At 39.9% G+C, this 27,370-nt stretch overlaps 2 protein-coding genes across 3 annotated transcripts in view; one reads left to right on the top strand and one right to left on the bottom strand.

Moving 5' to 3' along the window:
* The window catches only part of DOCK7 (dedicator of cytokinesis 7), a 152,210-nt gene that overhangs the window by 50,576 nt on the left and 74,264 nt on the right, over positions 1–27,370 (top strand). For both annotated transcript variants that reach the window (XM_084852329.1, XM_084852330.1), the window contains exons 12-14: positions 286–428; positions 2,106–2,199; positions 5,185–5,347. In XM_084852329.1, the coding sequence (XP_084708455.1) occupies positions 286–428; positions 2,106–2,199; positions 5,185–5,347 (400 nt within the window). The remainder of the gene's footprint in view (positions 1–285; positions 429–2,105; positions 2,200–5,184; positions 5,348–27,370) is intronic.
* ANGPTL3 (angiopoietin like 3) lies at positions 9,741–25,631 on the bottom strand. The gene is made up of 7 exons (XM_084852328.1): positions 24,943–25,631; positions 22,717–22,827; positions 19,555–19,663; positions 18,640–18,753; positions 17,311–17,406; positions 13,525–13,797; positions 9,741–12,423 (listed from the first exon to the last, which is right to left on the bottom strand). The coding sequence occupies exons 1-7, from the start codon at positions 25,453–25,455 to the stop codon at positions 12,239–12,241; spliced, it is 1,401 nt and encodes a 466-aa protein (XP_084708454.1). The 5' UTR covers positions 25,456–25,631; the 3' UTR covers positions 9,741–12,238.

The following is a 27,370-nucleotide window of genomic DNA, read 5'->3' on the forward strand; positions in this document are numbered from 1 at the left end:
CCCCTCCAAAACTGCCAACTTCATCATTTTTTGTGGCAGGAGAAAAGCATAAATCTCCACATGATAAAGACTTTTATAATAGGCTCAAGGCACTGGGGTGCGGTTGCTGTGAGAGGAGCAGAGAAATTTGGCTGTGCTTCATGGTTTCCTAATGCCTCAGGAGTACAATTGTCTTAGCATAGCCCCCTGTTCTATCTTGCTTTTCTCATAATTTCAGGCTAGTCTTCTTAAAACAAATGTAGTTTATTTGCCTTTTATTTCTATTTTGCCTGCTTTCCTAAAAAGAACGAAAAGGATCTTGGTCAGAGAGAAGGAATTCTAGCATCGTCGGCAGGCGTTCCTTGGAAAGGACCTCTAGTGGGGATGAGGCCTGCAACCTGACTAACTTTAGACCAGCTACCCTCACTGTGACAAACTTCTTTAAACAGGTATCACACGAATGTGGTCTTGGATCAAGTATTCAGCTTCGTGATTAATGTCACTACAAATGTCTAGTCCTTAGAGATTCAAAGTATGCTTGACAGTGTATTGGCAATTCTTTGTTCAAGACTGTGAAAGCAAAGGGGGTGCAGCATTAGAATGAACTATGCAAAATAAGAAAAACACTGCAAATCTGCTTAATTTGCAGAATGTGTGCAGGTCCAGGATACAGTTTCTCTTGGTCAGTGATGAAAGCCCTCTTCACTCAAACTCTCATGGGAATTTGTATTAGGGGAAGAGCAGGACCACACTTGCCGCCCCACTGCCCACCTCTGTCATGTCCCATTTGCTTGGCCCCATCGCTTTGCACATGTTGGGCAGGGTGGGAGGAGCTCTGAACTGGGGAGCCTGCTCAATGGAAGTAGGCTTGCATGTGATTGCTCAGATTCTTAATTGCGCAGGGAGCCTAGTCGTGTAGAGCAGGCTTCCCACCTCAAACTTCTCCCTGCAAAAAGTGGAAGGTGACTGTGCTGGGCCAGAGGGATGTGATGGCAGGCACGAGGCTAGTACGTGCAGCCTCACTCTTTCCCTAACCATGCGATGGTAGTTGTGTCAGGCAAGATAAGTGAACAGGGCTCAAGGATGCAGGCAAATCCAAGGGTCATGTTAGGAGCAACAATGTAAGAATATCTGGAGGAAGATATGCTACCTAACTGAAGAAATTCAACAGAAATTTGGAATGTAGGTGTTTTTCAGCTGAAATCCAAAAGAACGTTCAAAACCATTTCTATATTAGCAGTGAACCTGAGGATACTAATTGGTAGACTATTTTAAAACCAAAGTTATTTCTGCAGTTGTTAAATAATGTATACACCTATCAAGATTATTATTCTTTGTTCTTTTCTTAACTCTCTCTCCAACTGCTGAAGTAACTACATTTGACTTAAAATTCTGTATTCTAATTCCCAATATGCTTAAATAGTGCATTATATTGAGGATCCAGTTTAATAATGTGTATTATCTAGATGGTACTGAATGAACCTAAAAGAACACGTGAACAATTTTTCCATTACTGGAAAATAGCTAATAAATTAGCCATTAGCATAAAAACTGCAATGGCTCAAGCAGTGTGACACAATCTCATTTTTGGGAGAAGAACAGAGTCAGATAACTGCCTGAGTCCCTAGAAACTCTTATCCTTTATAATTTCCCATTAAGGTTAGCAATTTTTCATTGGCCTCCACAATGTGTATCAGATGCCCAAAGAGGCATCACTTGTTAAAAAAGGACAACACGGATCTTCCACTTGCTTACTCCTGAGGTTGTGTGGCTCCTGAGCCCTGACTCCGATATTCATGCATTATGTCTGAATGGTAAATCATAGAATCATAGAGTTGGAAGGGATCTCAGGGATCATCTAGTTCAACCCCCTGCTCAGTGCAGTCTCTGCACTGTAGGGTGCAGCTACAGCATCACCGACAGACAGCCATCTTGTTATGAATACATCATAACTGAAAAGAGAGAGTATATCACAAATGTAATACTTGAATGGTTATTTCATTATAAAGGCAGTTCTTTAAAAATTTGGAATATAAAGAAGAGCAATAAGGAAAAGGAAAGCATCCCCCTACCCCCAGGAACACATCTGAAAATTATTGCTTGCCTTTATTTCTAATTAACAACAGGAAGGTGATCGTCTGAGTGATGAAGACTTGTACAAGTTTCTTGCAGATATGAGAAGGCCATCTTCTGTTCTACGGAGGCTGAGACCCATCACAGGTATTTTCAGTGACCTTGCTGAAAAGGCTGAGATCTTTTCTAGTTCAGTTGTTGCTGATACCTTGACAGCTTCCATTTTATTTGTGTAAAAATATGTTTGCTATTCAGCACCAGAATGTGGGTCCTATGAACCCATTTATAATGTATGAGTATCTCTGTGAGGAAATATTGGACAGGTAGCTGATTTAGCTGAGGTACTGGACAGATAACTGACTTAGCTCCTGGTTTTGCTATGGCCTATGAGTGCTGGACCGTAAGGGTGCAATTCTAACTAGATAGGCGGCCGCCTCCGAACTTGGAGGCAACCGCCTATCTGATCATTCCCTCCGCACTTCTCCTGCCCTGCTTTTTTGGCTAGACAGCTGATTGTGGCTGTCTAGCCACGGGAGCATGGAGCAGGGAGGGAGGTTTGCCATATGACACATTGGATGTGTCATACATGCAGCTACGCTCTCCCCGCCCCGGAATGCCCCCAGCCACGCCCCTTTGCAGCCGCTCCGTGCTCCTCTTGCTAGCACAGAGGACGGGTCTGTTCCACACTCCTTCGGAGGCAGCGCGGAAGCAGAGGGAGGTCAGTTCCCAGAAAATACCATGTCCTGACTCCTATGGCCATCTAGCCGCTGTCTAGTGACCATAGGATTGCTCCCTCCAAGTGATATTAGAAATTAGTCTTGTTCTACACTACTTCTCCTCTGTGATTAATAACCTAAACTGTTGTTTCTATGGCAGCTTCCTCTTTTAATTGCAATTCATAACAATTCCACAATTAATTTTAAATTGTTATAACAGTGTTCTTTTTCCAAAGTTTTGAGGGCCAACTTTGAATCACAGTTGAATGTAAGTGAACTAGTCTTGGGCTTGTGCACTCCTCTGCTCTTCTCTCCTCAAGTGTAAGGAGATGAAAAGCTTTTACTTTTATTTTCAATTAGCTGCAGTTTAATGTTACATCCAAAAACTAAACTGTGATTAATTTTAACAATGGGTTATTGAAACCGGTCTGCTTGTTTGAAGTTAGCTTGTTTCAGTAAACCAAAGGTAAGATTAACAACAGTTTGTCCAGATTTGGACATAACACTAAACTGTGGTTAGTTAAAAATGGAAGCAAAAGCTTTCAGTCTCGTTGCATCCAGTTCAGAGGAGGAGAGTTAAGTGGGGAGTTCATGAGTTCAAGATCTGTTGATATAACGCTCAAACATAGTTCAGTGTTATGTCTGAATGAGGCTGGTGAAGGCGTAACACTGCTAACTATGTTTTAGTGTATGTCTGTGGAGCTAAGAATATGCAATAATGAGATCTATTGATGTAGTTAATTAAGGTGGCCTTTCAGTCAAAATTTTACTGGTGAGTCTAGTATTTAAAAATACCAAATTATATTGGAAAGCACCCAGAGAGCTTCAGCTATTGGGCGGTATAGAAATAAATAAATAAATAAATAAATAAATAAATAAAATATTGCATAAGTGTTCGTTTTTCTAATTATTCATGTGTATTGCAGAGCTTAGGGTTGCTAGGGTTTTTTCGTCCCCGCAGAGGGAGTCCAAATATCCAGTACTGCAAACTACAGCCTCTTTATTTATCCTTCCAGTGGAGCTGCAGTCCTTCTATTGTCCCTTCTGCCACTCTTTGTGTCACAGCACATGGTAGAAGGGCGATGGAAAATTTTAGTACTCCAGGAGATGGACGTTTGAGGAGCCTGGCCAATGTTGGTAGTCTACTTCGGTATAGGCCTGAGACTGACAGCTGGACCAAGCCATTGTTGTTCTTCTGGCACATTTTTATCAGAATGAGGTGATTATTTTGGATGAGTAGATGTAAACTAGGCCAGATTCCAGTGAAGCAGAGGGCAAGGAACAGGCAACAAAGATAAGAGAAAAAGGCAGGAGAAGCAGCATGAAGCAGTTTCTGAACTGCAGCTGTAGAAAGGTTGAGTTGACTCAAGAAGTTTATGTAGGGCACCTAGTCAGTCAGAAGACTGAGAATATCAAAGGCATGATTGATCCTAGAAAGATAGATAAATCTGGCGAGCTTTTACTGCTTACACACTCTTTCTCTGGACTTGAAGGATTCAGATTTGTGTCCCAAGGGGGCCAGAGTCTGACAGGCCTTGTGGGGCACTCTTGGTACCAATGATCCTTTCCTTAAAGTGCCTTAAGCAAGTAACAACCATTCAACTGAATATCATAAAATTCCAGTGTGTCACCTTGCTTTCTCTGGAAACGATTTATGAATATGTACATTCCCTGTAGTTCCCTTCTGATTATTATTCTCATTCTTTCAAATAAGTCCCAACAAGTGATAGGCTCGTAAGCATATTTATCAGTCTCATTCTACAAAATTGGGAGTCGACCTAGAGAAATTATTTCTATTATCCTTTCAGGCTTGGCATCTGACCATGATGGGCTGAAGGGTTTTGTAGGCTTTTTAGCAAAAGCCTTCAAAACTGAGGTTTTCCACCTCCTTATACTTTAGACTACACCAACTTCTTATTAATACAGGAAACAAGCCAAACCTGTAGGGACCTGTATTTATTCTACCTGTAGGGTAGGCAGCTTGTAGGCCAAAACATCTGAAGGGCTACAACTCCCATGGTTTTTAAACTTGTATACTGTGTTTTAATGTTGTTGTTTTTACCATAATTTAATGTTTAACGTTTGATGTTTTTAACCACCCACTTAATTTGACTTTACATGCTACTGGGTCTATTACTAAGAAAAGCACAGTTTGCCTCAAAACAAGCCAGACACATCTTAATTTCAGAAATTATAACATGAACGTATTAATGTCACTATAACATGACATCGGCCTACCTGTAGAAAGCTATGTTAGTAATTTGTGGCTAAATGGAGTGGAGTGGGGGGGAAATACCATTTTTTTTTAATGAAGTTTTCTTGCCTGGTCACCTGGTGATGATATTTGCTCATCACAGACAACCAGGCAAGTGGCTATTTACAAGCTTGATTATACTACTAATTTCTCTCCACATAGCTCAGTTGAAGATAGATATTTCTCCAGCCCCAGAGAACCCACATTACTGTCTAACTCCAGAGCTGCTTCAAGTGAAACTTTACCCTGATAGCAGAGTTCGACCAACAAGAGAGATCCTGGAGTTTCCTGCAAGGGATGTATACATTCCAAACACAACATACAGGTAAGAATAAATACAAGTACCTGTCTTCATCCGAATGTAGTGAAGAGGCAAATCACAACAATGATTCATGAGTGAGTTGAGGATAATCATCCTTTCAGTAATCAGGTAAGTGCTCAGACACCAGAGAATCTAAGGGTATTTTCAGATGGGCGGCTCGTAGCTCTACCGATCAAAAGACATTGTGCAGCTATTCCGTCTTCCCTCGTTAAGACAGAAGAAACTGTGGAAAAACACAGGAGGGTGGCAAATGGAAGATGATGAGGTTTGGCCCCCCAATAAAAATCTGTGAAAAAGGCAGGGTGACTGGACAATGAAACCCTTTTGGAAGCACCCTAAGAGGAAGTTTTTAAATCCTTTATTGATTGATTGATTTCAGTTGATGAGTTCCCCTATAGCTGAAGCTTTCAAAGTGACATACACAATGCAAACAAATACAACAAAACCAAATGGTAAAACGTATCAAAATAATTTTATAAAAGTTTTAAAAGCAGCAGCAATAATTTAAAATAATTCATAGGAGATAGTATCCTTTGGTTTTTATTTTCAAACTTTACTGAAGCTGTTTAGAGTCACTGATTCTCAGTTTAGTGCATATTCAGAAGATAACTTAAGATAGAATAGTTAATAGTAGTTAATAAAGTCAGAATGGTTAAAGTCTGGTGGAAAAAATGTTTTAATTTTTTATTTGATTTGTACCCGACCTTTCTACCAACAAAAATGGCACTCACGTTAGATTTCCCCCTTTGCTTTCCAATTCATGTCTATAGGAATGTTCTCCTAGTACTGTATTAATATTTGTTACTTATTTTCTTTGTTTTGATTCTAGATTTTGCCTGACATATTCATACAGTTACTAATTAAAATTAGAATAAACTTTTTAACAGTTAAACAAAATTAACAGTTTTTAAATTTTCACAGTTTTTCCAAATAGTAGAAATAAATCTACATTTTACCACTTCATAATCCTCTACTTGTGTCAGCTGCGGTGGGTGCTATCTTACGCACATTTACCTGGGAATAAGTCCCATTGAACATAGTGAGGCTTAACTTCCATGTAAAAGTACATAGGATTGCACTGTGAAACACTCAATAAAAAGATGTTCAGTGGCCAGCTAAACCAATGAACTTGTGAACACCTTTCAAGTGTTGGGTCTCACAATAACAGAACAGAAGTTACATAAGACAATTCTATTATTGTCTTATATTGTTTTCACATACTATATTTACATCCCTATCTTCCCTCAGGAAGTATCAGTTATGCTGTGTAGTGGAAATATTTATTTCCAAGCAAATTCCTCCTCTAGACAAGCACTCATTTCCATTTCTAGGAGCATTTTCCTCAAAATTAACTTTCCCCAGTTGCTTCCTCTGCTCTTTTGGCTTTGACGCAGTCTGTGATCATATGACCTCTTCTCTTTTTTAGGTCATTTTGCCTTCCATTTCGCTGTCTAGTGCTAAGGCAGAGTGAAGCAGCTTTTCACCATTAGGGAAATAAGATGGGAATTGAATATTTCATTGTTGCTGTACTGGCTTATGCAGTTGCAGTAAGAATGGGGCCTATCATACGTGGCCACTGCTGTATGGGAAACATGCCTCTGTGATCTGGTCTCATGCTGTTCCAGTAAAATCTGGATGGAAGAATCGTTAGAGAAGGGTGTGATGCTAAGGACATTTTTGCTCTTTAACAATACAAATTCATGGTCTACATTAGATTCTACATCCACTTTTAGAAAGATTTCTTCTGCCTTCAGTGGCCCACCACCCCTCTTAGCAAAAGCCAAATCTTTAGCACCCAAGTTATAGAACAAGACCCTCTGTAAAGATTTCTTGACTGTATTATACATAGATTATTTGGTGTGGTGTGGTTTCTTGCCATACCATTGTCTCCCTCGGTGACTGATGCTAATTTAAGAAGGAACCACACCTTCATATAAATCGAGGCTGAACTTTAGTTTGTGAGGCTGTACCATATAGAATTCTCTCTTTACCTTTGGGATAGAATACTTTTGAAACCAAGGTGATTAAAGGCGCGATCTTATGCACGTTTAGACAGAAAAAAGTCCTACAATTCCCAGCATTCCCCAGCCAGCATGGTGCATAGGATTGCAGTTTAAGTCACTCTAGAGTTCACATGCCTCTATTGGCTTTGCTGTAAGATGTTCTTGCATGACAAAAGGCCCTGGGCCAAAGATAACCAGATTGAATTAAGCCAAAAGCTGAAATTTCCCCCAGATTTGGTCTTCTGTATGGAATCATACTATTCAGATAGATAAAGGCTAGCAAGAACTATCATTTTAAAAACTGTATTTAGCAATGAAAACCTGAAACTTGTAGAAGATCCTTTTCTAAATCATGACTGTTCTTCTGGAAGCAGGACAAATCTCTTGTTTCTCAAGGAGAAATGTAATATTCTTCAATGCCAAATCAGAAAGAGTTTAGAAGGTAATTCCATGTCTCTTTTCAACTATGTATATTTTTAGGGATTAGGGCAGAAGGTAATAATTGTGGTCAGCCAACCATTGGGGAGTGTGCAATAAATCAATCCAGGTAAAAGTCTTAGCAAGGACACGGTGCTACCAAATAATCTATGTATAATACAGTCAAGAAATCTTTACAGAGGGTCTTGTTCTATAACTTGGGTGCTAAAGATTTGGCTTTTGCTAAGAGGGGTGGTGGGCCACTGAAGGCAGAAGAAATCTTTATAAAAGTGGATGTAGAATCTAATGTAGACCATGAATTTGTATTGTTAAAGAGCAAAAATGTCCTTAGCATCATTAGAAACTGGTTATCAGTTTCCTAGTGTTCCAGTAATATCTGTATGGAGAATCAAAAGAGTAGGGAAAAAGGTGTGCAATAACATGCTTGTTTGTTTAGTAATTATCATTGAGCCAAGCAGAGGTTGAGCTTCAAAATATATGAAATGCTTAGGTATTTCCTCAGTGATGCATTGAGAGCAGGTGAACTTCAGAGAACTCAGGGCTGAATGTTTAAACAAATACTTTTTTTCACAGTGCACAATTTAAATTTGAAATGTTGCCATAGGAACTAACAGTATTGGACTATATAAGTACTTGGAGGATTGAGCTATCATGGCTAGTAGAGATAATAAAGAATCTTGTGGTACCGTAAAGGCTAAAACAAATTATAATAGATGTATTAATCTTTAAGGTACCACAAGACTCTTAATTGTTAACGCCCATAGCAACCTGATCCCCAGTGTGCAGTAAAAGGAGAGCTCTGAAAATGGGGTAGACCTTAGATCACCCTTAAAACTGCTTGGGGGAGTCTCAGGGAGGGGTGGAATGGAAGGGGCAAGCCCCAAGGGTAAGTTCCACACTTCAAACCCTGGGGATCAGGTTGCAAACAGTGCAATCTGATCCACTTTGCTCAATTTGACAGCTGTCAGTGTGTGCAAATTACCCCCTGACAGGTTGGGGAAATGGGACCAGATTGTACTCTTAGCACAGTTATCCTCAAGTTCTGATGTGTGAAACCTACCCTTGGGGCCATCCCTTCCATTCCATCCTTCCTCAAGTCTCTCCCAACTGGTTTGAAGGTTGATCTAGAGTCCACCCCATTTTTGGAGCTCCCCCTTCCTGTACTTTAAAACTTAAGGATAACTTTGCTAAGGGTCTGATCTGGTCACCTTCCTCCCACCCCCCCCACCTGTCAGTTGTCAAAGGCAGTCAGATTAGCATAGATGCAGCCCTATCTTGTCAATTACCTTGTATGTTTCTTAATACAGGTTGTTCCCTTTGACAGTTGAAACATACAAGGCGGTAAACAAGGCAATATAGTATCTATAGCTTTACAGCCGCAATCGTGCACCTCTGCAGTTGCAAAAAAGCGGACCCTCCCTCCCAAATCACAAAGTTATTTGTGCACATTCCCAGTCCTGAATGTTTTTTAAAGTAATTTTCGGCCCTGTTTTGCGCAAATGTTGGGGTGCTGTGTTTTTTTAAAGGATTGGCAAACTGCTGCTTGGGCACCAGTGGAGGGGCTGTCACTGCGGCTCAGGTGAGATCGCTCGGCAAGAGCAGCAGGAGTTTCTGCTGCTCTTGCCGAGGGGCTCGCTTCTGAGGCCTGCAGCTTACAATGGGTTGGCAGCACCAGGTTCAGCGAACACACCAACTCATTGTAGGTACACCAACCCCTAAAACAAGCTATGGGTTGTTAGGATAGCTTGTTACCCACACACAAGCCACCCTGCAGGAATTGGTATGGGTTCGCACAACATGACAATCCACCATAGCTTGTCACCCACCATGATGGATTGTTGTGTCATGCAAACCCAGTCATTGTAGGAAAAGGCTTTTGTATGAGAGTGCATGGCTTCCTAAAGAATCTTAAGTTAAGGGCCTTTTGTTTTTTAAATTTTAAAACACTCTTGCTTGGGTTTAATATAATTATTTTCTGCATTGTGCAGCCATTTAACTTGGACATTTTCTTTATTGACTTTTAGAATGTACAGAATAATTTTTAGTACATTGACCCAAGTAAGCATATTGTGATACAATCAACCGTGAAACAATTAGCTATGAGTTGTTTCAAACTGGCTGCTATTCCACACTAAATGATGGTGCAAGTAGAATATAGCTGTTAATCTTATGTGGCCTGCTAAACTGTTAAAATGCTACAAATGTCTGCAAAACTTTCAGTACATAATATATAACAGTCAATGTGATATAAGCTAATTACAATCTGGAAATTCTTTCTGCAAGCCTACTGCATCCATTTAACTCTAGCCCTTCAATCTAGAGAAGAAGAATTGCACTCAGAAGCCATTTTTGTGCACAGCTCTCTCTTTTGATTGGAAATGGCAGAATAAAGTGGATGCACTTGTACATATAGTCCATCCACACTACATTACTTTCAGTGGTATGCAAGACTAGAACTCTGTCAGGGCCAAAATGATAAGGCTATGCATTAGAACAGAAGTGTTCAGATTATGGTATACAATTTTTACTCAACTGAAACTCCATTGACTAAAATGAAATTGCTAGCAGAAGGTTCAGGGTTGTTTTCCACCTCATTGAAGAAGTAGTCTTTGTGATTTATAAACATGATGCTTTGTTTATTGTTTTATTTGCTAAATATGTTGTGGTTTGTTTGTTTGATACTCAAAATCAACAGTAGCCTGACTGTTTTTTTCCTTGAATCGTGAGAAAAAACTCTCAAAGAATGATTTCCCAAATTAACTTGCACCATGACTTAGATCTGAACACCTTTTCTTTTGTTTATGGATTGTTAGAGAATTATATTCATTAGATTAGCTATGCAAATAAGACAAGCAGGTTAGGATCGGATCATAAAGCATAGACACATGTTTTGTACAATTCCAGATGTGTAGGATTTTGGGGGGAAATGAAGTGACTTCGTTTTCCCTCACAGTTAATATTTGGCAGAATGTTTTGATATGTGTATATATAAATTTTCCCACAATCAGCTAGCATTAGTTGAAACATTAAAAACCACAGCATTGATTTATAAACCATTATCTACATAGTTGATAATCTAAAATATCTGAAATAGTAAGCAAAAATTTGTTGATGTAAAGACAGTTTGTCAGTCAAACCTAATAAAAAACAAACAAACCACAAAAGAAATGTTTGTTGTTATGATAGTAGGGAGAGGAAGGTCAAGAAGATAGTGAGGGAGAGCTTAGTATATCTCTGTGCACTCTGCACACATACACACATTGCCTTCCCCACTTGATCGCTGTCAGCAGAGGCTAGTATTGGGTTATGGGAGGTTTCTACGTCCAAAGGGTGTCCTGAATTCAGCCCTTCAAGTTTTCCTAGAAGGGTGAATGGCAGACATTCTTTTATATACAAGACAATAACATGGTGTACTTTGCACTACCCCAGGCGCTGGGGTAAAGGTGAGGGCAACCCCGGGCACTGGGAGAAAATTGGATTTCTTGCATTACCTGAACTTGTCCAAAACTGAGGCTATTTATGCTGTACCATTCATTTTACTGGAAGCTCTTGTCTGGTATGGGAAGAAGTAGACCAGCTATAATCAAAGTCACAGCTGGATTGCAGCAAAAAGCTTGACTATTCTCCTTCATGTGAGTGGTTTCAGATTTCAGGCCAAGAGAGGGGCTTTGCTCTCCCTAAACGGTATCCTATATTGCACCCTCTTTATTTATTTTTTCCATAGAACCTTATGGAAGTCTTTGAAGTTAATAAGAAACACTGAAGGGAACCAGAGGAGTAGGGAAGGCAAAGCTAAGATCCCCAATAGTAGGTTTGGTCTCCACCCTAACTGTGCCCTGAAAAGCAGTAGCTTGCTTTTTGCCACAGAAGTGAATTGGCCCCATTCTCTTCTTTGGCATAAAGTTACACGCTGGATTGGGCAAACCAGGCTGTGGTGGGATGATGAGCTATTATGCTATGGGTCATGCATTCTTGCTGCCCCTGCTGCAAGACAGAAGATGTTTCCATGCCACACTTCTTCCCAGCAGTGGTGCTTCTCTTTGTCTTCCTATAGCAAAGACCAGCTCCCAGGCATTTTTGCTGCTGAGGGAAAGGACACGTGGTCAAGCCCTGCCTGGAGCAAGCCTTTTCCCATCCCCTTCTCACAGCTATGGAAACAGCTATCCCTGATGCTAAAGAAAGCTTGCTAGTAGTGGGTTTCCAGAGCCAGTAGCAGGCCTGGAAAGCTGGCTGCCCTTCTCCCATCTTCAGAGCTCTGCCCATCTCTTGAACGTACTGGCATGTGACCAAGACAGTCTCCCATTTTTTACATATGACAACCACATAAAGAACATACACCACTAAGGTATAATGAAATTCTTTCATCTGATCTCTTTGAGTACTGAAATATGCCTTCATGTAGCTCCGACTGAAATAGTTAGTGCTTTATTGGGTAAACTATGAATGGAGATGCTCAGTCAAAATTTTTGAAATCTGTAGGATGTATCATCAGTTTAGTTGATTTGAGAAGGTAGGGTCTTCCTTTCTGAGGCTTCCAGTACAGTCCTCTCTTCTTCTTTTCCAGTTTTCCTTTTGAATTTGGCTTGATGTATTTTCCATTCAAGTTTGTTTCTTCACATGCAGTGTACCACCAGCCACCTGAAGATGATATTGTAAACACCATTTAACTGAGGCAGCAACAGCTTAATGCAATCACACAGACCAAGGGCTAGGCACCTGAATGGCCTTTCCTGTGCGTATGGGAACTTCTCATGTTTCTCCTTGCTGTGCTTCGCTTCTGAAAATCCTTAATAGGATAGCTTATTGGATGACGTGAGGAGTGGCTGGTTTTGTGAAAAGTGACTTGGAAGCACTGCTGCCTGCATGGAGTTTGTCATACAATCCTCCAGAACAAACCCCGGCTTATAATTCTGGCTTGAGTTGGATCCGGACTCAGTCGTACTTGGTGTAGACCGATTGAAATCAATGGGCCTTAAGTTGGTTATGACTAACTTAAGTCCCATTATTTTCAATGGGTCTACTAAGTATTCTTGTTTATTTTATTTATTTAAAGTATTTTTAACTTACCCTTCATCCTAGGATATCAGGGTGGTATATATGATATGCAATAACATCAAAATGAAACCAAAGCATAAAAAATAGTATGACAAAGCCTGGATTCAACCCTTACTTGGTCGCGATGTACAGGAAATCAGGCCACCAGTTCCTGTGCTACTCATTTACTTTGAAGTATTGCACAAATAATTGAACTGTTTTAGTTCTGTTTCTACCTCCTCAAGTTCTACCTGGTGAGTGCGTTAGAGGGCTAGAAATATATGAGAAAGAGGCACTAGAGGCTGATTTTCACATTCAGGAGAGTTGTGGGATATAGCCTCCAAGACCAATACAGAATGTAGGTGGGAAATTACAAAATTGATTTAAAAAAACAACAACAACAACACCTCATTGTCTATAGGAAGCTACCATGTTGGATAGAAATGTTATAGTGCAGGCGTCTTGTGTGCACGAATGTCTTTTTCCAGTAGGTGAACACTCAGATATGCAGCCCCCCGCCTGCTCTACTCCTTTATTATTCTGAATTTGTTGCCTGGCTCCTAGTGCTTCAGTTTCAGGACAGTAAATCTGTGATCATTCCATTTAGAGGTTTTATGACAACATCACAGCTACTTTTAACTTAAATCAGCTATTTTTCTGATTATAAGAAAAGCTAAAGTAATGGCATGTACAGAAAATGGCTACCTGAATCACTTTCTGGACAGCTGACTTTTCTTTCAGTGTTGTTATCATGATCTTTTGTAGAGAACTTCACTTCTTTCTCTTCCGGCAGGGCACTGGGGATATTGCCAGTAACCCTTGAGAGAAGGACCGCGTAATCTATTTCAGGGCCTCCCATTGTGAATATGTACTCGATATAACGCTTGTTCGATCTCCAGTCTTCCAACTCAATACGCAGGATGTAGTCAGCTTGGTTTACAATGGAATAGATCTTACGCAGGCCCAGCCAAAACTCTCCTGAAAATAGATGTTGCACAAACAGAACTCTTAGAGCACAAACAGAACTATTAGAATAAATTGAACACATGATATAGACATCTGAGTTAGATTTACTAATTATATTAAGTAGATGAGCAGAGTCTTGGGAATCCTTGAACTTTTCAGATAATTTCTCCAGCAAATCTCTTTTTTATTTATATCTTTTGTATTATGCACCAATGAACAATAAAAAAGAAAAATAAAACTAAATATAAAGAGAATGAAAGTTTGGAGCTTGTCAAAGTCTGCAAGGGAGGATTCAAAGCATACTTAACAGAAGCATGTGAATGAATCTCTGTGATAAGTGAAGCAAGTGGCATATATAAAAGTTAATTGCAATGGTAATGGACTGTCATCCATGAGAAAGAAATACACCCTTAATAGGCATTTTGGTAGTGTCATTTACCGCAGCACATATAAATTTAACATTTTAAGTGGGCTACGTGCAGTGCAATCCTAAACATGTTTACTCAGAAGCAAGCCACATTGAGCTCAATGAACCTTACTCAGAGGTAAGTGTGGATTGTACCTTTACAGCACAATCCTATACGTATCTACTCAGAAGTAAATTTCACTGAACTCAATCTGCCTTACTCCTGGGTAAGTGGATATATGACTGCAGTATTATAGTTAGATTTTTTCCTGAATAGTTACAGTAACTGTGCGGTCCTATATATGTCTACTCAGAATTAAGTTCCAGTGAATTCAGTGGGGCTTACTCCCAAGTATAGGATTGCTGCATAAACCACTTTCTCAGCAAAGATGTTGATATCCTGGACCAATGGAGCCATTCCAAGCTGGAAAAGATAAGTCACAGAGGATGTTTGTACAAAAAATAGCTGGAAAATGCCAGGCATACTTATTTTAAGTAAGCCGCTACATTTTGATGTTGCATTTGTGCTTCAGATTTCCTCACTGGGCAAACTTGTACATTGGCATTACACCATGCCAGTCTCACCTTTGATCTTGCTCTATTGTCAACTTTTTTTTCCAGGTCAGAACTTCCTAAAACCTCTGGTTTAAAAGTACTGAAAATCAAATAACTGCTTTTTTGTGTTTTTTTGAGAAAGGAAAAATGAGCTAATGAGTTTAAGTGGACCGCAGAAACAGTTTGATCAGGCAAATATTCTGGAAGCCTACGCTATGCAGTAAATAGTATTATGTGTTTTGTGAGAAAGTACTTACTGTTAGATTGACTGGTCTACATATCAAATAAATAATGGAGAGCCCAGAGTTCAGCGGTAACAGTATTTGCTGAGCATAGCATGTATGAGTTCCTGAGTTCAACCCCCCGCATCCTTGGTTAAAAAGAATCACAGATGGCTGATATTTTAGAGAGCCACTGCCCATTGGAAAAGACAATATTGGGCTAGATGGGCCAGTGATCTGACTTGATATAATGCAGCTTCATATCAGTAATGTAAGAATTATAAAACAATATGTTTTGAGATGCGCCTAAATGTTAACTAGATATAATTGAACTTACAACCCAGAAAGTACTGATTTTCAGGTAATAACAATGATGTCAGTTGAACTACTTATGCCAAAGTGATTTCAGGATAGAAGTTAATGTAGATAATTGCTATTATATGCTGTTCAATGCCCTGTCTGGCCAAGCAACACTGCTACTTTGATTCCTGCACCATAGAACACATTTGCTAAAGCAGCTTGAAACAGATCTTTAGCAAAATGTGCTGATGATGTGTGTGTCAGCCTGTGCCTTGTATCCTAAGTGAATGCTTAACCTGTGCAAATAGGGGTGGGTTCTCTCCACCTGCTCATTGGTGGCATGATTGGCTGGTTTAAGTCTAGAAACCAGGATTTTGTATCGAGGAAAATGGTTGAGCTTAATATGGACCTAATGGCATCATGTTGCCTACATGAAAGCAGAATGTTGTACCTGTCACCACATGACAACTTATCTAGCAGCCATTACAAGCTTTAATTAAAATACGTTATAAAGGTTCTTTGAGTATGCATGCATCTCATTTGGTCACATATTTCTGCAAAACAGATTTTCAAATGAGTCTCAAAGGACAAGACTTTGAGGCTTAAACTGATTTCTGTTTGGAATTATAGAAACATACCTTTGTCTGCACTGGCTAGTTTTAAGAAGATTTTTCAGATGTAGGGTTTGTGTGGCCTGTTCTACTTCAAATACTTGGGATTTGCTTCCTAACAGATTTCCTTGCTCAGTGTGATGGAGAGCCTTTGCAGAAGCTAGAAGTAGGCTACTTCACCAATGCCAGGGAAAGGTTTCAATCTAAAGACTTGTGTGGGGGGGGGGGGAGAAGATTTTTGCCTTCAAAAAGATGTTGTAAATGGGGGAGAATAAAGGGTTTGAGAAACAGGCAGAGTGAGCCCTGCCCATCTTGCATTGCAGAAGATGGTGTTGGAGCGCAAGCCTCAGGTTGCATCATACAGTTGCCTGGGCGGGGGCAGGGGGAGCAGGGTTAGGATAGGAAAGAGTAATGATTAGTTTGTCCACAAATAACTTGCACTAGTCATATACTAATTAAACTCCAAAGCAGTGGAAGAAAGAACCAAAACTATTTTGATCAGCTTCGAATGTATTCCTTTGCTGCTTCTAATTCATGTCGAGGTTGAATGACAAGACTTTTGGAAGGGCCAATTCACAAAAAAACTGTATAATACTTAAGCCTAAATAATAACTGAATCCCAAATGAGAAATAACTTCTAAGTACGTAATTTAAAAATCAGCTATATAATTGTCCTAAAATTAATCTGATATTCCTTACATACAGCATACTATTGCCCGATGCAGATGCATAGAATGTACTCATAGTTGGGGAATCGTGATTGAACTGCCTTGTTCTGGGTCCGTATGCTGGGCTTCTTGGTTGTGTAGGGAGCTATGTGCATAGAACCCAATGCCATCCACTCGATCTGTACATCTTGATTTTGTGGTGTACAGATCATGTGCATCAGGCCTGCATGTGTTAGTCAATAGACCCTAAGCAAATGTGCCGTCCATAGCATGAAGAACAGGTAGAGCTGGGGGTGAGATGGAGGGTGTGTGATTCTGGATCCAACATTGTGTGTATATTTTAATCATCTGCATTGATAATATATTCACAAAACCCATTTTTTTGGCTCATTGTTTTTCTGTCAGTCTCATTTGAATGTACTTGTACCACATCTGGTCATCTGAGTTTTAGAGTGCTTGTGATGCTCTGTGCATGAAAAGTGACATTAATATATGATTCAGTGGCAATTCGGGTCTTAGGACAACCTGTCTACCACATGTAAACTCAGGCCAGGTTTTTTGGGGAGGGGGGAGGAAGTTAACCAATCTTGAAAACAAATTCAAAACAGGAATTGTGAATCAGTCCGTAGCCTCTCTAAGATATGTTTAGCTTGGGGTTTTTTTTTGCATTGTTGTTTGCACAAGCTACAATCAGTTAGCGTTTTAGCACATAAAAAGTACTTTTGGTCTCTAGGAAAAGTATGTAGCAAAAAGAATATATTTACCGTCAAGGTTGCCAAACCCATTTGTATAGTTGTCCCAGGTTTGATTGAAATCTAGTGATCCATCAGATCGGTTTTGAATAACTGTCCATGAGCTTTCTGTGGATGAAAACCATGTATAAATATGGCTTGTTTGGCTATCTTTTCCATTTGTTTTGGACTTTGACAGAGACAGGGCCAGTTCACACTGTGTCCCCATGTGATTGCTCTCCACAGTGAGATACAGAAGGAAAATTGAGGTCCCCCCCTCCACATAAACACTATTTGTACAATGTCGATTTAATTGACACCTGCATGTGAACTTTCATACATGGGCATGAATGTTGTCCATGCAATCTGCCCAGCGTTGAAAGAGGGGTAGTTCTGATGATATCTGGTCATGACATCCTCATCTGACCCAGTTGGAATATAAATTATTGATTTAATGACCTTACAGATTAAAAAAAAGTAGTAACTGGCCAAGTATGGTTAAACATCCAAACAAATCATGATGCTTGCCTGTTTTCATTTATTGATGCTCAGAAAATAAGAGTGCATGGCAGTAGTTTTGGTGAGAAGATATGTGTAAAGAAAACAGGTGACACATTGCACAACAAGATAACAAGCATGATCTTTGATACAAGACCAATAAACATGCACCAGCCAGAGCTACTGAGATGTTCACTGTTGCCAGAATGATAAAGCACACCATTTATTCTTAGGGCTGCATCATAACTTAGAGGAAGTGGTGAAAATCATTGTGCACAAATAACTTGCACATCTGTTGTGCACAAGTACTTCTGATGTTTCAAAAAGAGACTTCTGCACCTTTTAATCAGAAAGGAACATGGATTCCAGATGCACGTGGAGAACATGCATTTCCCACAATAGCTATGAATAAACACCAGAAGTTACATTATTCATTCATCATTTGATCCAACTCATAAGCCTGCTTGTGAAACCAAGAAAAGGAAAGTAACAGTTGAAGTACATGCCTGCATATTGCTGTTTAATTTTATTAATGGCAGAAAAAGTCTCAGTGTGCCACATACTGATGTTAAACTGAGACAAAGTGTTAAAGTATGCTACTTTATAATATATAGCTAGTAGAGGGTTCTTAGCTCTTGCTGGGTAGAGATACTTCTGCTGAACCCATTCAATTTTTGCAGTTCCCTATGAAAACCCTAAATGTAATTAGCATTTCTGTGTTCTGATCATTGTTATAAAAATTATGTATGTAGTATATGTATACCACAGTAACAGAATGTTTATCTAGGTTAGAAGGTGCTTTTCAGAAGATCAGGCTAAGTTTTAAAGGGAGAATAAAATGTCTGCTGGCACAGCTGGACATACCTGTTTTCATTTCACAATAGACGTTAAATGCCTTGGATCCACTGGGCTTAATAGAATAAATGCCATTAGATATTTTACTTCTGTTGTAAATCCAAGTGCAATCAGTTGCATTGCCTAAAAACAATAACAGTTTTAAACTTACAACTGCATTACTGAAGACAGACATTTATAGAAAGTGAGTGCAGCCTTGCAGGTGTACATGACTTTCCCAAGTAGTCATTAAAACAGATTCTGTCCCTTTTCATATGAGTTTAAAGTACTGCGTTTTGGCTGTTCAGTCATAAGATCAATTTCGTTTCCGAGGCTTATGATAGTTCCATTGAAATGCACTCAAGTGTTGTGGCCTGGACTTCTGTGGTGGGGTTTTCAGGAAAATATGCCATGAATAAACCCTTTGATAGATTTTTTTGTATCAGCCCGTCTTATAGCAAACTCAGGTGATGAGTGCTGATAGGACTGGGGCCAAGGAGAAATGAGGAAAGTGTCAATATACTTGGGAAAACCTCAAGGTTGACAGAAGGACATGAAGACAAATCTAAAAGGGCAGACCTCCCAAAAACAGTTCAATAAGGACTGGGCATGCTCAGAAGCCATAGATTGTAGAGTGACATTTGGATAATTTAAAAAAAAATGGAATGAGGTGTGAGGCAGACTGGAATGCCCTGCTTGGAGGAAATAGCTGGTTGGAACCCTGATCAAGAGCTCTTCTTTTAGGAGGCATGATAGACAGCAATATTTTGTTGCAGGTTTCACTTGCAGATTATTGTTTTTCCAACAATACCAAAGAGTGAAAAAGAGAGAATTACATGGGACAACTTTCAAAAATGTACACCAATAACAACATATATGCAAGAACACTATTCCCAGATGATGGTTTGCACAAGGATTACTTTTTCCCTCCATAGGAGCAATTACCTTTATAATCTTGAACTTCAGCTGTTGTATTAAGTTTAGTATTCCTTGTTTCATCTTCCTTCAGGGGGAAGAAGATCTCTGTGTCATCTTGAAACCAGGAGCTGTTTAGCTAAAAGGAGAAAGAGAAATTATTTTTCTATCTATGTTTTATTAGTTGTTGTTGTTGTTGTTCAGTCGTGTCCAACTCTTCGTGACCCCATGGACCATAGCACACCAGGCCTTCCTGTCCTGCGCTCTCTCCCGGAGCATGCTCAAGTTCATATTCATTGCATCGGTGATGCTATCTAGCCATCTCATCCTCTGCCGTCCCCTTCTCCTTTTGCCTTCAGTCTTTCCCAGCATCAGGGTCTTTTCCAGAGAGTTTTCTCTTCGCATTAGGTGGCCAAAATATTGGAGCTTCAACTTCAGTATCTGTCCTTCCAATGAGCGCTCAGATTTGATTTCCTTTAGGATTGACCAATTGGACCTCCTTGCAGTCCAGGGGACTCGTAAGAGTCTTCTCCAGCACCACAGTTCGAAAGCATCCATTCTTCGGCGCTCAGCCTTCCTTATAATCCAGCTCTCACAGCCATACATTACTATTGGGAAAACCATAGCTTTGATTAGACGGACCTTTGTCGGCAAGGTGATGTCTCTGCTTTATCTGCCTACTGACAGATTTGGATCCCAACCCTATGGGGAGAACATAGTAGGAGAAGGTGTCTTCTTATGATAGAGAGCCCTCACCTTTGCAGGGAGAAATTGTGGGTTAAAATGATCCCCTATGCAACACAGTGAGAAGCAAATCACTGCACTCTGTACTTGCCTTAAGGGTGAAAGGAGTCTGGGCCCTTTCTTTCACTCTGATGTTTCTGTGGCAGGGGAAGAGAAATGGGTGTAGAGATGGTGCCCTGTTGCCTTGGGCAATGGGGCCCTCTGAAGTGGCTGCGAGAGAAGGACCTGGAGGCAGATTTCCCACTGATGCACTATCTCTGAGCCCATGTTCCTTTCCTCTGTGTGAAGGGAGGCTGAGACCTCCTGTTCCTTCCAAAGCAGCCATGAGGTAGAGGAAGAACATAACTGCTGCCTCAGGGAATTGCAATTTTTTTGTATTTTTTCGTTTGTTTCTTGATAATGCTGGCTGTGGAGGCTGCTTCTAAGCCCACAAGATAAAAACTTGCTTTTGTTTAATGCGATGTTCATGGCTTCTGTTTTAAACTCTATTTTCCAACCCTGTTTTCCCAACTAGCAAAAACCAAGATAGATTTGGTGCCCTAAGGTACAGCTGGTTGCTGTTCCATCTGTAGCACTAGGTTGTATTTGCAATTATTGTTTGAATAAAACTAAGAACAAAACTTATTATTTTAGATTTACAGTGTATGTCCAAGTTATAGCTAAAGCATTTTATTTTCTGAAAATGATTAAGTAAGTTTAGAAATAATATGAAAATAAGTTAAGTTATTCATATTTCAATATCCCCTAAAATGTCTGTTTATTCCGAGGCTTTGGGGTGGCAGGGGAGACTATGAAAAAAACATTTCCCTTCCATGGCTTCAACATTTCTGGAAATGTCACCTCTCTATATTATGAAAAATTAAATCTGTAATAGAAAATAAAGTACACATTTTGGGGAGCTGAGTTCCCATTCATCCTATTGAAAACCATAGCATCTCTGCTGTCTTGTTGGTATCTCCAAGCATATGCGTGTGTTTGTCTTCTTAGTGAACTTCCATAAGGTTGTCATCCATTATAGAGTTATGTTAGTGAATCCATTCCATTCATCTCGGTAGGCCATATTAATGTATGTGTACTTAAGATTGTAGCTTTGTGGAGCAAAAAATTCCTCCTCTAGTAAACTACGGCTATGATCCTAAACACGCTTTCTAGGGAAGCCACATTAAACACAGTGGTCCTGTTCAGACACCACAGTAAGCCATGATGGTTAGGAGTTTTGAGCTAACCATGCTGGCTTAGCATGATGTCTGAGCAGGCATCTGTCCCAACCATGGGACAGTCCCAACCACGGACTAACCACGTTCACTAACCACTTGCTGCAAGATGTTTAGTGAGCTCTACCATAGCTTAGCATGATGTCTGAACAGCCTCTGTGGTTAATTGACAGCTGCCATAGAGCTCCGTGGCAATAGCAGCCAAAGAAGGAGTAGCCGCTGAGTACCAAAATGGCCGACAGCACCAAGATGGCAGCACCAAGCACTAAAATGACCGACAGCGCAAAGGCCACTGGGATGCATGGCCATCCAGAGGACTGCGGGTTCCTGCAGGAGGGAGGGTGGTTAGAAAATGGTTAGTCTAACCATGTTGCGGAATGTGGTTATGTGCACACGTGGCAATAGCACTCGCAGTGGTTAGTGATAACCACCATGTACCATGGCTAACCTTACCACCCTTCCATAATGTGCATCTGAACAAGGCCAGTAGAGCATAAGTTAAGAGTAAACATGTATAAGATTGTGCTGCAAGATGTGGATCATGCACTACACATGACAAACCCAGGTTTGCTTGCAAGTTAGCCAGCCTTGGCTCCCTCATGATTGCACTTATGTATTACATTTGTTTGCAACCTTGGGCTTGTTGCACTTATATGTTTGTTCAGATCAGAGGTTAGCAACTTGTAGCCCTTCAGATGTTGCTGGACTGCAACACCCATCATCCTCACTACTGGCTATGCTGGCTAGGGCTAATTGAAGTTGCAGCCCCACAACATCTGGAGGTCTACAAGTTGTCCACTTCTGGTTTAGGTATATGTTTTAAAATACCTTAGGGATACACCTAAAAACATAATGTGTGTGGAGCCTTATGGTATAAAACCTTTTCAGTAATGATCAAATTGAAATACATAACAAGAGAAGCTTATTTTTTCATTATAAAACCAGAAGCTGCAGGGGGAACACACAGTGAGGGCACATATGCTGTTCACAAATTACTTAGAACACGATGGAAATATAGTACAATTATTCAGAGAAGATGCTTTATTTTCTTGCCTTTCCTCTCCATACCCCACTTCTTATTTCCACTCAGCTTCTCCTTCAATACTTTGTTCTTCCCATTGCTTCTTCATTTCCCCTATTTCTACATCTTTCCTCTGTCTCGCAAAATGTCACCTGAAATCATTGATGCAATAAGCAGAATAGAGAAGGCCATTCAAAAAAGAGGCAACTTTACCTTCTCTTCCAGATCCTGTATTTGCCCTTGCTGTTTGGCAAGCTGGGCATGTTGAACTTGAACAATTTTGAGAAGGTATTTGAGGTGGTTGTCTTGGTGCTCAACAACGTTCTGCAGGGAGAGCAAAAATAATTACTGGAATCCAAAGGAACGTGAGCGGAAGGAGGAATCAGTGCGGTTCCATGGACTCCTTGAGCAGGCACTAGCAGAAGAGTTCCTGCAGTGCAATGCAATGTATGAGTTTTCATTGCAGTATGAGAAACAGTAGGTAGGAGGCCATAGTTCAGTGGTAGAGCACAAGTTTTGCATGCAAAGTGTCCTCAGTTCAATCCTCAGCTCAATCCTCAGCCTCCCCAGGTAGGGCTGGGAAAATTCCTGCCTGAAACCCTGGAGAGCCTCTAACAGTCAGTGTCAACAATTCTGGGCCAAGGGTTTGACTCCATATAAGGCAACTTCCTATGTTCCTATGGAGAATATGGAAGAACAAGGCTGCAGCATATGAACTCTAGTGGGCTGGAAAAAGATCTTGAGAGATAATCTGCGTAAAGTCTTCCGTGCAAATGGAAGAACTTGTCATCCAACATTCTTCTGCTAAGTCAGAAACCTTCTGTGACTGGAAGAGGCTTTCCACTAACAGATGGGCACTTCTAAGTCCAACCCAATTTCACCAAAGGCTGTTAAAATTATTTTTAGGGCACACTTTTAAAGGTGGAACCCTTTCAAGGCAGCGTACAAGTTAAAACCACACAAGGTGGTTACAATAAAAATCAAGTAGTGCGTATGAATTTTTTAAAAAAACATAAAAGCAGAGCAATACTATGCTAAATAGAACTAGCAGACATTTCCTTAAACTTATTTGAATGGCTTATTTGTTTACAGTCAATCATGTGAGATTCCTTTTTGCCTTGCAGTCTGTGGGCCCCATACTTTTCCTGAGGACAGGTGGCACCATACCACCTGCAAGGTTTTGTCTAGCCCCCAAGGGTCCTTATAATAGGATAGCATTATCACCTCTTGGCATTGCAGAGCCCAACTGGGAAGCCCCGCTGCATGCCTGAATGTTAGGGAGGGACCAGGTGCTGAGATTCTCCTGGCTGCACCGAAGCTGACCCTCATCAGAAAAAATTCCTGATGCAAAAAATTCCCAGGAAAAAATCCTAATTCAACCCTGCCTCTTTGAGCCCTTATTGTCTACTCGTGCCATCCCCCTGGCTGGCCATGTTTTGTAGCCAGTTCCTTCTACATCCCACATGAACCTGTCCATCTTGTACAAACTTGCACAGTGCACTTGCACCATTATGAGAGGCCCTAGTCCGGGTGGCCTGCCTTCTGAGACTGGGTGGGTAGCAAGTGGGGTAAGGTGTGCTCTATAGTGGCCCCATATCTCTGGAATACCCTCCCCAGAAATGTATGCTTGGCATTTATGCTTTTTACATTACGGCACCAGATGAAGACTGTTTTCTCGGGCTTTTGCTTAAACGATTTTATGATTTTTTGCTATTTTGCAGGTGTTGCTTTTAGTACATCGTTGTTGGGTTATTAAGTACTGCTGGATTGCTGATTTTATTGATTGTCGTGTGATTAATTTGGATATGCTGGTTATTTACCATAATAAACTGAAACAGATTAGTTTGTAAAATAATGATGTTTTAAGCCACCTTCAACACAAAATGTAAAAAGGTGGGTAAGTAGAATATTTAAAAGAAAGATTTTTTTCCTGTGACTGGGTGCAAAGATCTAGGTTCTTAAAGGGAAATGTATCCTCAGCCCTCCTGGGTATGAGGATATTCCTCCTTTATGGATTGAGCAAATAAAGCAATGTCTGTGTGCAGAAAACATACGGTTTACTGGTTTAAAATGTTTAAGACACTGGCCATTCCTGGCCTTTACTAAAATTATTCATTTCCCTTTGGTTGCTTTTTGGTACACAGAGCATATGTAAACAATTGCTTATTTCTCTAGATATTTCTCATTTTAGAAGAAATTATCAGTAACAAAGTAGTTACTAGATATATTCTGCATAAATCCATAATGAAGATTGTAGAAACAAATTTACAGTGAGAACAGGTGGACACTTTCTTGATTAAAAAACATAAAAATTCAAAATGCACGGTATTAGTACAATAGCATCAGTCATGACTATGCAGCTTTGGATTGCATTGGTAGCACTCAGAATACCATTTCAGTTTACTTTGGCTCCACTAAGTCAGTTCCGTATCTACTTACTTTAAGCGATGTAATTTCTTCAGGCTCTTGAATCTCAAGCTGGGTATGAAACAATTTCGTTAATTTTTCTTCCAGCCTCCCTACTTTATCTTGAAGAAGAATCTTATCTTGAGAAAGAACTTCGAGTTTGGAATTAAGCTCCTGAGATACATTCCTTATCTCTTCATTATTGGCTTGCAACTGAGAAGTCATTTCTCTCAATTGTTCCTCTTCTTCCTTGATTTCATTGGTTTGTTGTGAGATCTCATAAAAAGATTGGTCAAAAATGTTAAGCTTCTGGAAGATGTCATCCATTTGGCCCTTGGTCTTGATAGCAAAGTCTTTAAGGCCACGCCCAAGTTGGAGCAGTCCACTGGCTAGTAGTTGCACATCATCTAACATAGCAAACCTTGACTTTGGCTCAGGAGGAACTGGTTCAAAGGAAGACTGGTCTCCATCTGTTGTTGCTGAAATAGCTAGAGAAATGATGAAGGGTAATATTAGAACTGTTTTCATTTTCTTTCTGCTTATCATATATTAATGATAAGCAGAAGATTCCTGCATTGAGCAGGGGGTTGGACGTGATGGTCTTATAGGCCCCCTTCCAACCCTACTATTCTATGATTCTATGATTAATAGCTTTCAACAAATGTTTCCTTCCCCTGTTGCCATTAGCTCTTCTCTGTGACAGTTCTAACAGGACTTGGTATGGCTAGTAATATATTCTTCTGCTCATTCCTTAAAAGTCAAGTTGGGGTAGTTGATCATTAAACTTGAATGAATGTAACCTGTGTCCTATTTAGACTCTTAGTTTATCAGGATAGATGAACCCATCTGACAAACATTTTATGACAGTGAATTTTACTCAGAGAGTGAATTGTTCATGAGTAGGCTAATCGTCTTGATATTAAGTTATTTGAAAAACCCTGATTCCAAATTAGATACGCAAATTTACATAGTGATTATTACCTTGAACTGAAAAAGCAAGGCTTGGATTTTCAGTACACAGCATAGGATAATAGCCCTTAGGGTGCAACACAAGATGTACAATTATAGTATACATGCAAATAACTGAAACTGAACTTGGATCACTGCAGCACACTACACACAGATCCACGAACTATTCCAGTATTACAGGTAGAGATCAATCTCCCACATTACATGCCCTGTGTTGCAAGTATCCATAGTAACTTTGTACTGAAAACCCGCTTTCCTGAACTCATTTTTTTCCTTGATCTCTTGTTCCACATAAATAATATATCCTTGGAAATACTAGCATATTTCACATATAATTCTCTAATCAGTGCCTGAAAGAGCCATAGCTTTTGATTTTGAACTTTCACTTTGAGCTTCAGATGCATTAGAAAATGGGATGGTTGTAGGTATGGGATAAAATAAACTTCTCAAACCTCTTCACAATAATTTGTTTCTTAATAGTGCATGTGTATTTTGAAGCATTCATCCATTTATTTCACTTGACACAAAAGATGACAAAATTTGATTTAAATTAGAACATTTGGCTGGCTCCCAAATTGGGGTGAAATACCTGAAGATTTTTTTGTAGGCTGCAATATCTGAAAATATATTGCTTGTTTTAGTCATCCAGACAAACACAGTCGCAATCCTATAATCACTAGCCTTGTTACCTTTGCATCTTTGATGTAAGAGCTTTACAGCAGCACAAAATTACTGTAACAACATTGTTTTAAAGCACGCTTTAGAAAGTACTTCATTCATCATTTTAAAAGAGAAATGATTGCATATTTTTTTCATCCCTCCACCCCCTCCCCGTTTCTATTTGGATAAACAAAATGGGGAAAGATGTGTTTTTCCAAATTTTCCCAGTTTTTTTTTCCTCTCTGGGCCTTCAGATTTCTTGGACTAGTGTGGTCTTTTGCATTGGCTCATTTAAAAATTGTTGTGGGAACAGATTCATAACATAGAAGACAATGGGAAAGTTTGGACAGTCATATGTCAGTTTAATGAGCTGAGCTATGAACCAGCCTTTTGCCGCACATGCAGCCCCTTCAGTTCTCCTTTTTGCATGAGCTAGCAAACAAAACAGGACATCTTCCATTAACCACAGTTTCTGATTTCGTCAAAACCAAGAAACTAATTGCCAGCTTCGGACCAAGCCAGGGTATGAAACCATGGTTCAAAACTGATTTAATATCATGGTTTGTTCCAAAGTTGTTAGCCAGAATTTCTCAGTTTGGACAAAATGGGAAACTATAGTTAATGGAAGACTTTCTGGTTTGTTTGCCAGCTTGTATAAAGTGAGGAGCAGAAGGGGCTAAAATTCATACCTCTTTTTGTTTCGTTTTAAAAAATTATGTGATACACCATGCATTGGCAAAATGCTACATGAGGAGCATAGGGGATTCGAAGAGATGGGTAGGTGGCACATTACAAAGACAGTGAAGGGAGATGGGGTGGTTTTAGAAGAAAA

This window comes from Heloderma suspectum, chromosome 4 (assembly GCF_057233095.1).
Source record: "Heloderma suspectum isolate Gila_16-S chromosome 4, 16-S_ref, whole genome shotgun sequence".
Taxonomy (NCBI): Eukaryota; Metazoa; Chordata; class Lepidosauria; order Squamata; family Helodermatidae; genus Heloderma; species Heloderma suspectum.